General features: G+C 33.3%; 1 protein-coding gene across 1 annotated transcript; it reads right to left on the bottom strand.

Annotated features, from left to right (window-relative positions):
• Positions 1-1,326, bottom strand: LOC120265266 (putative nuclease HARBI1). Its single transcript, XM_039273145.1, has 3 exons — positions 819-1,326; positions 511-736; positions 1-431 (listed from the first exon to the last, which is right to left on the bottom strand). The coding sequence occupies exons 1-3, from the start codon at positions 1,314-1,316 to the stop codon at positions 1-3; spliced, it is 1,155 nt and encodes a 384-aa protein (XP_039129079.1). The 5' UTR covers positions 1,317-1,326.
• Positions 1,327-10,788: the final 9,462 nt, after the last annotated feature.

Below are 10,788 nucleotides of genomic sequence, written 5' to 3'. Positions count from 1 at the left end.
TCACATTTCCACGGCTATTTCATCTCTAATGATCTCCCCTTGAATAGTTTCTTCATTATTCTCCCCACTAGCACGATATTCATCTCCCGCTTCATCCCGAATTTCATTATCAACTTGGGTAATTAGTGCTTCATCGGGATCTACCCCCATCAAATAGTTATGCAAAATACAACATGCAAAAATGATTTCTTTATGTGTCTCCAATCCATAATGAGGCTCGGTTGAACTTGCTATTATAGGAAAACGTTTTTTAAGAACACCAAATGCTCGTTCAATAGCACTACGCAATGACGCATGACGAAGATTAAATAATTCACGTGGATTTCTTGGAGGATTTCTTGAATATTCCTTCAAGTGATATCGCTCCCCTCGGTATGGTGTAATAAGTCCACGTCTCAACATGAATCCCGCATCAACAAGATAATATTTCCCTATAAAGATAGTAAACTTTCTTATTATGTGAGTGTATATTATGAATTTTGGACAATATTACGTAGTACTTATAGTTACCTTCGGGAATTCTTAGTGGATAAGGTCTAATTAGAGCATTCTTTATGATTCTTGAATCAGATGTTGTTCCTTCCCACCCAGGTAACACATACGTGAATTTTAAGTCAAATGTACAAGCCGCCAACACATTTTGTGTTGGGTAATCCTTCCTACCACGATATTTGGGAGCTTCAGCACTTGGAACTTTGACACGAATATGTGTTCCATCAATAGCACCAATACAATCCTGACATTAAAAAATTTGATATTTTATCTCTACATGTTATCATATTTGTATTAAATTTGTAATTCCATAAATATATGATTACCTTGAAATATGGATGGAATCTGTTACTGTTGAATATCTCTGAAGGAATTTGTGACCCATCAGGTTGTGTCAAATATTTGTCCTCCAATTCTATTATAGCTTGTAATACATTATGGAAATGGCGAAAAGTGGTCTCACGAGAACGCCGGAAAAAGAAAGAGAGTTCACGATGGGTAACATTATGACCTAACACGTAAAGTGTTTTTGCAACTTGCTCCTCGACCGATACGTGTAAAGTTGCTCTAAGACCACCATCTCTAACTAACATATCACATAACCCTAAGAAAGCCGACGAACTCATTCTAATCATACTATGACATAAATCACTTGAAAGTAAGTAAGACATTAATTCATCTCTTGCTCGGTCGCCTTCAATCCGTATCTCACGTGTGATTTGATCTCTGCTTTGTCTACGTTCATTCCGACGTCGCATAAGCGAACTAATTATGGCAATAACCACTTGAGCTGTTGCTAAATGTTGCATGCTGTGCAATTTCATGACAGGATTATCCACGATAATTCGTACAGGAATTAAAATATAACAAAACCCATAATTAATCATATATAACCCTCCATTAAGAGGTGGTATTATTATACTAAGCAGAAAGGAAGAAGAGAAAATTTGTCTGTACTTTTCCTACCATCATTAAAGTATTTCCTATTATTCAATATTTCAGTTTTTAAAATATAATTAATCATATATTCCAGTTTTTTCAGTCATTGGGCATTACAAATTTGTATTCAATATTTTCCTGCTATCATTGAATGTTGAGTCACTTAAGTTAAGGTGGAAGCATTTGGCTGGTATAACTACTGTTGATATTTTTTTCGCACCTATATGATGCAGTAATCTTGTTCTTTCTTCAAAAAAAAATATATTGTTTTGGTGAAATAGCTTGTGCTCTTGCTATTCAGGATCTATTCTATGACTTACCATAGGAGTCTTTTGTTATATTATATAGGAATGTGGACATTTTGGATTTCAAAATTGTACTATAGAGTATATACTTGCAAATCATCTGTAACCATGCTCATTATATTGTCACACATTGTGCATGTCAGGTAATTTACCTAGCATTTCAGATGAGTTGAAGCAAACAAAGAGCTCCAAGTGGACAGAAACCTATGTGTCCAGATGGATGGCGATCATGTATTCTATTGATGACCAAGTATCACAGGTGTGCAAAGCGAATTTTTGTTATTCTACTCATTCTTCCCCTCTTCCATTGAATTATCAAAATTTTAACTGCATTTGACACTTTGAAGAGAATTAAGGCTACCTTTGATGGCATTTAATAGGCTAATTTTGCATAATTATTTGTAATATTCGTGAAGGTTAGAGAGTTCTTTAATGTAGCTATAAATTCAGTATTGTTAAGAAAGTCTTTTGCAATCTTTTTTTTCTAATGAACAAGTTGTCAGTAAGGTTTCTTTCTTCTACAGGGTTGATGTTACTCTCTGATGAAAATATTATTTCTCCATGACTGATTAGATGAATAACTCTACAAAAAATTCATCAGAACAAAGAGATCCAAAATTCTATACTAGTCTAGCAAGATCACAAAAGGAGAACAATCCATAGTAGCACTCCAGCATCAAAATGCAAATACTAGTGAGAATCAAATCAGTGGATCTAGCTTAGAAAAAAAAGAATGAAACTTACTTCAAGATGTTGTTCAAATGTGAAGATAAACAACAACACCACCACCAACAACAGCAAAGAGTATCAAAACTTGAAGGTTCTGGAATGTGAAAAAAATGAAGATCAAAACTAGGAAAGTATAATAAAAGGCTCTGAAATTTTTAAAAGCTTGAGGAACAAACTCTAGTTTCCACATACCTTTGCTTGAACTAAGAGATTTGATGGACTCCGGTGAAGGTCCGGCGAAGCTTGGCCGGATTGTGGAGACAATGGAATCGCAGCAGAATTTAGGGCTTAGAAATGAGAGAAGAGAATGTATAGGGGTGAGAGATGATTTAAATGTAAATTTCGGAAATGTGAAAGGGTATTTTTGTCTAATGAAAAATTGAAACCCTCTCAACCCCCCATTTTGGAGGGTTGAGAAATGAGAGTAAAATAAAGGTTTTCAAACCTCCATTTTACCCTATAAAACCTTATCATCTATAAAACCATGCATCCAAACAAGGTTTGCCCTCAAACCATACTTTATAAAACCCCCTAAAACCCCCATCCAAGCAAAGCATAGGAGGTCCATTCCAGAGGGGTTTTAGTGAAAGTTGTCTGACCCGGCCCAGGCATCAATCCGGCCAAACCCAAGGCTCCGGTCGATGTCCTTGGGTCGATGTGTTCGACTGAGTTAAACTGGTGCAATAATAAAATATTAAAAATTATATTATAATATTTAATAATTATAAAAATATTATATAATTTCTATTTTTAATAAATAAAAAAAGCATAATTACTTAATTTGATATTTAAAATTTAAAAATTTTGGGGAATTACCTAAAAATCACTCAATAGTTTGAATAATTCCATTTAATCCCCCAAAGTATTGAGTTTCGTCAGGGGTCCCTTCTTTTTCTTGAATTTACTTTTCAGCCCAATATCTATTAACGGAGAAGACGGAAGCGTTAAATGGCATGTGAAATTACACTCATGCCTTTGAGAGATAACCTGTGAGATGATTTAATTGGCCATCATTTCAACTGGCTGAAATGATGCTTTTAACCCTGCTTTTTTTTCCTTGGGAACAGCTGGATTTGAAACTTTTGTTTTTTTATTTTTTTTATTTTAAAGATAATAAATTTATTTCTTTTAAAATTTATATTATTTTAATTTTGTTTAAAGATTAAAATAGTTTTAAATAATATTTAATTATTATTTTATAAAATTATTTTTAAATTGGTTAATAAAACTTATTTTATTTTGTAAGAATATCAATCACTCTTAATGATCTATCTCAATTTCTTTGCTTCTTTCTTGTCATGCTATCTTCTTGTTTTTTTTTGTTGTAATTTTTTATAAATGAAATTATGGTATATTCAACTTTACAAAAAAAAAACATTGCATATCTAATTAGACCGTTATTCATAGAAAAAAATCCAAAAATATATTAAGTTTTTCTACAATTTTGAAGAATTATTGAATTTGTAATTTGGTTTTTTTATAATTTTTAAAAATTGGTTTATGCAATATATATATATATACATGTTTACTAACTGTTTTTAATTAAACTTTTCTTAATTTTTATGGTGTATTATACATAATGGATACTAACTGTATAAATTAAGATTTTCTTAATTTTAATGGTGTGTTATACATGATGGAGGAGACAACGGTAGACTTAAACATCAAACCTGATATAAATCTGTTGGGCTCTGACATCAGTACCTAATGTAAACATTAACATTGCAAGAACTTCAGTATCCATATTATTACTTGTCATTTTTTTGTTGTTGTTTGTAATTACAAAATCAGTCGTAAATTCGAAATGTACTCAACAAATGATGCACATCAAATTGAATGTTAAGCAGGAAAATATGAACAATACACAAGAAACATAAATAATTAATATGCAGTGTTTTGACGACATTGTATTTGTTGTGTGATTGCTTTGTAGTTCTTCAAACTTGTGTTAACTAGTGACAAAGAGAGTTGTTGATGGTTAGGAGATCGACAGCAAAAAAAAGCTGCTGCAAACGACGAAGCCGTTTCAAAACGGTCATAATGTTGATGTATTCCGTATTCATGTGAACAATTACATTTTCATAACTTTAGTTTCCATATATGTACTTGTGTTTTTTTTGTTCTTTGTGAATAAAAACATTGCGTATCAGTTAATTACAAAATTGGCATTAAATAAGAAATGTACACAGAAAATAATGCAGATCAATATAATTTACTAAACAGGAAAAGTTAAAGATACACAGGAAATGTAAATAATACACACCAACTCGATATAACACATAGGAAACGGATATAGTACACAGCAAACTGAAGCACACCACAGGAAGCCGGTTTTCTACACATGAAACGAAAATAATACATAGTACTCCGAATATATATACAGGAAAGAGATTTAATACACAAGTAAAAAGAAAACTACACAACAACAAAAACAAACATAATTCATGCTTATATTAGACGGAAACTAAACATTGCAATAGTAAAAACAAATAAATTACATTACCGTTATGGATAGAATGTTTAGTCCGTTATGATTGCATTACATAATCTACGATTATGTCCATCTTGATGACACTGGCTACAATGTAAATAGCAGACATCGAAGGCTTGTGACTCGATTCTCTTCCTTCTTGGACGGTTGGCCCGTTTTTTTTTATATTGCCGGCCGAATTCAAAGCTCCTGCTTGTTATCAAATGGCTTGTCATTGTCAAAAAATTCGAGGATATTAGGTTGGCATACGCCCGACAACACCATTTAACTATAAATTAATTGTATATGTAAAAATGGACATTTGTGTCTGTTTGAATGATCATGGCACATGCATGCTTGTACGGTAGGCCATGTACTTCCCATCTTCTGCAAGAACAATCCCGAAACTAGATGACACATATGATATGTCTGTGGACTCCTTTTTTCTCACCCGGCCTTTAATTAGGGTTGGACCGGTTGAAATAAATGGATCACAAATCAAATTTAAATTTTTATGACTTCAAGAGATTGTGGGTTCATGACTTCCATTAGGGGCAAGCCCTTAATGTTAATTACCCTGGACATTGTCGCAGGAACCTCCGATTAAGAAATAAGTGTGAACATTGAAATAAGTTGTGACAATCAATTTCATTTATTTCATGGATTTCATCAAAAATACAAGAAATTTGAAATTTTTGCATCTTTTGATTTGATTTGTATTTCAAGTTCTGGGTTCTCTATGTTGATGAATCATAAACTTGATTTTGACTTTCCATAGGCTTCGGCTTTTGTGCTTGTGAAGCTTCCTTCAAGTCTTGACTTGTGAAACTCTTTGGGTCTTTGACTTATGATGTCTTGACACTGCTGAGTCCAATTATCGATTTATATGGATTTTGAATATTGACTTGTGAAACTCTTGTCTTGAGACTGCTGAGTTCAATTGTCGATTTATATTTTGACTTGTGAAACTCTTTAGGTCTTTGACTTCTGATGTCTTGAGACCACTGGATTCAATTATCGATTTGTATCTTGACTTGTGAACTGTTTGGGTCCTTGACTTCTGATGTCTTGAGACCACTGGGTTCAATTGTCGATTTATATTTTGACTTGTGAATTCTTTGGGCCTTTGACTTATGATGTCTTGAGACCACTGAGTTCAATTGTCGATTTGTATTTTAACTTGTAAACTCTTTGGGCCTTTGACTTATGATGTCTTGACACTGTTGAGTTCAATTGCCAATTTATATGAATTTTTAAGTCTTGACTCTTTTTATATTTTGAGTCTTGACTTGGCTGCTTTGGTTTTGCTTTTATATATCCATATATATGTATTTTATTTTATTTTATTTTTATTTTATTTTATTTATGATCATCATATATATTTGAACATAATCGCTGCATGTGCCTCGTCGCCACATTATATGCCTTATTGGCGTCTTGAAATATATATCTCATTATTAAATGTTTTTAGTGTGGTTTGTTTATCCAAGTGATAAATGTAATGAAGGAGAATTAATGGACGGTGGATATAAGGGAGCATATAATTAATTTAAATTTGAGGCAATATGGTGAATGGTTTAGATTTGATCATCAAGAGATAGGATTGGAGGGCTAATATTTCATCATCAAGCCACATTGTCTTAAGTTCGAGGCAAGATGAATAGTTCAAATTTGATTGGAGGGCTGAGATTTTATCATCAGGCAACAATGTCTTAAGTTCGAGGCAAGACGCATAATGTTTGATCAAGGGTCCAGATTTCATCATCAAGCTAAATGGTTTAAGTTCGAGGCAACTAGGCAATGAATGAGATATCATTTAAGAGTTTGATCAAGGGTCCAGATTTCATCATCAAAACAACATGGTTTAAGTTCGAGGCAGAGTGAAAGAGGATGTCGGTCAACATTAATTTGGTTGTGATCAAAGATTCAACGGCCATGATTTTTGTAAAACCAAATCCTAAGACCTGACCGTTAAATTTATTTTATTTTTTTACTCATTCATTGAATATAAACTTTTTATTTTCTTCTCTAATTTAACGTAGAGTTATATTCACTGGGGAAGCCATTTTATTGCAGACCATTGTATTTTTTTTATTTTTTTTATAAGATGCACGTGGGTATATTACATACAATCTCATTTTCTTCTTAAACATATTTGCATGTGTGTTTCTAATCATTTCTCTCCTTTGAATGAGCAGCAGACTTGACCAATTCACCCTCTTTCTTTTTGTTTTGAAATGAACATATCACCATATCACACATAAAGTCAAGGGCATAATTATAGTATGGAACTTGACTCTTTAATCCACAAATATTGAAATAATCTTTTATATACTCGTCATCAAATATGACTCCTCATTGTTTGTTTCAAAATCACCACCGGAGCACTTGTTCTTCAGGAGATCCGCTCACCGGCTGATTAGTAGGTCTTGTTGCTTCATGGAAGAGAGCCGGTCATTCTCTTAACTCATTGATCTTGATATATCCATTCCTATCCTTATTAAATATTTGAATGCGTTGGATAGTAACTAGCTCCTCATGTTCCAATACAGAGTTGCAGCAATAATTTCTCTATAATCTATGGTACCACTGTACCAGTATTTTATTCACATTAGCATTGGCAATCATGCAGTGGTTGTTCTCTCAATAGTCCACCATTTGTGCAGTCTCAGATTTACTTATTTTTATTTTATTTTATTATTATTATTTTTATTCTTTTTGCTACTATGTTTTTATGTTACCCGCAGAGACCATTGATGGCTTTAAAATTCGTTCGCCATGATGCCAACGAGTCTAATCCATGAATAATCAAGCAGCGCATGCACATGCCATGATCATTGCACCCGAACCATTCACGCGGCAACGAGTAGAAGAGCCTCAGGTCTTTGGCAAACTCATGCAGTATCTTCTCCTCTGACACAACGATCACCATCATCGTCGTCACTGCCACTAACGCCTTTCCTTCTGAGTTGTAAACCCTCGCATGAGAGCCTCCTTTGAATTCACCAAGTTTAGAGAGCGTCGACGTAGGATTCAAGTCGAGGCAGGCCAGCGATGACAAAGCACAGCAGCGACCGCGGCAACATGACAGCAACGGCAGCAGTGCAGCCTCCCCTCTCCCCTTTTCTTATCATATATATATATTGGTAGAGAAAAGCAAAAGCCTTAGTCTTCTTCTTCCTCTTCTTCTTTTTTCGATGGAGAACCGTCATTTGTTGCTCTCTCCGGCGGCGGCATCAACAGCGGAGGCGGTGACGGCGACGGCAGCAACAATAGCGATGACGACAGGGAGCGACCTCTTTTCTTTCTTCTTCTTCCTTTTCCTCGCTCTCTTTAGTTCTTCTTTGGCCGGTCAGACTCCTCCTCTGAAGCTTCTTCTCCCCGAAGGCGACAACCTTGGACTGGGATCTTCTTCTTTATTATTTGAATATATATATATTTTTTTAGCTCAGAGAAAACCAGCCTCTCTTCGTCTCTCCTTTGTCTTCCTCCGGTCAGTCCCGGTCCTCTTCTTCTTAAGTATATCTTTGTCCGAGAGAAGCCCAGAATCCTCTATCTTCCTTTGTTTTCTTAGCCTTCGTCTTCCCTCTTCTCCGTCTTCTTCTTCTTCTTTTGCTGGTCCGGTTCCCTCTTCTCCTTTGCTCTTTTTTATATCAGTATCTCTTCGCCTAGAGAAAACCAGAGTGCCTCTCCTTCGTCTTTCTCCCGTCGGTCCCGTCCTCTCTCCTTGAGTATATCTTTGGCCGAGAGAAGTCCAGAATCCTTCTCTTTCCCCCAGTTCGTCCTCCTCTTCTCTTCTTTTAGTTTCCTTTCGGTTCCTTTTAAAACAACTTTTCTCACAACTGCTCCTCACGTCGTGGGTTCATCATGGGTCAACCACGCACCCACGCCTCCACGTTCCCATGCCATATATATATTATTATATTTATTATATATATATATATATATATGTACATATATGTCTTACATATAATTTTGTTTTGTTATTAATATTATTTTATCATGTGCTATTATTATTATTATTATTATTATTATTTGTTTTTATTATTTTTATTTATTTATTTTTTTATTGTTTATTTTTTTATTTGATTTGATTTGATTATTTATTTATTTATTTATTTATTTATTTATTTTTTTTATATATATACATATATATATATATATATATATATATATATATATTATTTTATTAGGTTTGATTTGATTATTATATATACGTAACTATTTGATTTGATTTTTTTTATTGATTTTATATTATTATTTTTTTTATTGATTTTTTATTGATTTTATCTTATTTGTATATTATTATATTTGATTTGATTGATTTATTATTATTATTGTTGTTATTACTTTTTTATTGATATGATTTGATTTTTTTTATCGGATTTTATTTTATTTTAATTATATATATATATTATTTTTTTTTAAAAAAAAATCTTTTATCCTATTTTTTTTTAAACTAATTATTTTTTTATTTTAATTTATTATATTTGTTATATATATATATATATATATATATGCCTTGTGATTTGTATTCGCGGTTGATCCCGGTATTGTGGTTGCATCAAGATCGGTGTTATAAGTCGGTCTTGAACTTTGGATCGCCTGAGATCGGTGCTTTTTAGTTTATCCGGAGAATTGAATATTTAGATTGCCTCGAGATCGGTGCTCTTGGCAGATCTTGATATTTGAATATTTAGATCGCCTCGAGATCGGTGCTCTCGGCAGATCTTGATATTTGAGTATTTTAGATCGCCTCGAGATCGGTGCTCTTGGCTTATCCAGGAATTTGAATATATATATATATTTTTAGATCGCCTTGAGATCTGTTTTCTAGGCTGATCTTTGGATTTTAATATTTAGATCGCCTCAGGATATGTATTCTTGGGTGATCTTGAATATATCTATATATTATAAAATTTATTCATCTTATCCACAGGTTGTCCTAATTTAATTATGATCGGGGAACATGTGATTTTAAAATTTTAATTTGATTTGAATTAGGACATGGAAAATTTTTTTGTATAAACAATGTCAATAGTCTATATAATGGTTGTTCTTTCAATTTTTGCATGACAAGTTTAGAAACCCACTTCTTGCTTACTTTTGGATACGCTGTCGTACCAATGTCTCCACCGCAAATGTGAGTTAATTAAATTGTCTTCAGTTGAAACGTGGCTACATTTCCCTCTTTCAAAACATGCACTCGCCATTGGCATTTTGAAGTAGCGCACCTTTCAGGCACCTAGATTTTATCATTTTTTTATAAATGTAACGTCAAAATGCCCAGAAGAATTATGTTGGGAGAGAAAACTATTGCCATTGGGGTTCATGCTGCTTGACAAGGATTCTCTGTATTAAAAAAAATTGCAAAATACATATGAATCAATAATAGTACACACGAAAACAAATATTTTATACAAGGAAACAAATATTCTACATGGGAAACATATATCATACACGGGAAATCAAAATAATAAACAGAAAGCTTGTAGAGTACACAAAAACCATGAATAATTGACAATAAGTTATATTAATACATAGGAAATGATTGTCATTCACAGTACTGACATCTAGAACATAGGAACACATAAAAGACAAGTAACCAACAATAGTAGTGATTGTGGTATTACAATGGGATCAAGGAGGCCGAGTTTCCATCTGCAATCACACTCACTTCCTCGATTATAATGTCCACGACAAATTTGGTGAAACTATAGTATATATGATATATGCGTTGAAAATCCGCGTGAGACTCAATTAGGCAAAAGTGTTTTGTATGCGTCAAGCGTTACGAACTTCACTCTCACTTGAGAAATATCTAGGGCCCAATGCGCACATATCTCACCCATA

This window comes from Dioscorea cayenensis, chromosome 7 (assembly GCF_009730915.1).
Source record: "Dioscorea cayenensis subsp. rotundata cultivar TDr96_F1 chromosome 7, TDr96_F1_v2_PseudoChromosome.rev07_lg8_w22 25.fasta, whole genome shotgun sequence".
In the NCBI taxonomy this organism is placed as follows: Eukaryota; Viridiplantae; Streptophyta; class Magnoliopsida; order Dioscoreales; family Dioscoreaceae; genus Dioscorea; species Dioscorea cayenensis.
Note: the sequence above shows the minus strand (reverse complement) of the source record. Positions and strands in the feature narration are given on the sequence as shown.

What these genes read in the sequence shown, in the direction of transcription:
- LOC120265266 (XM_039273145.1), bottom strand. Translation starts at nt 1,316, where the DNA reads ATGAAATTGCACAGCATGCAACATTTAGCAACAGCTCAAGTGGTTATT. An exon ending in GATTCCATCCATATTTCAAG is followed by an intron (nt 737 to 818) that starts GTAATCATATAT and finishes TTTTAATGTCAG; the next exon opens with GATTGTATTGGTGCTATTGA. An exon ending in TCCACTAAGAATTCCCGAAG is followed by an intron (nt 432 to 510) that starts GTAACTATAAGT and finishes CTATCTTTATAG; the next exon opens with GGAAATATTATCTTGTTGAT.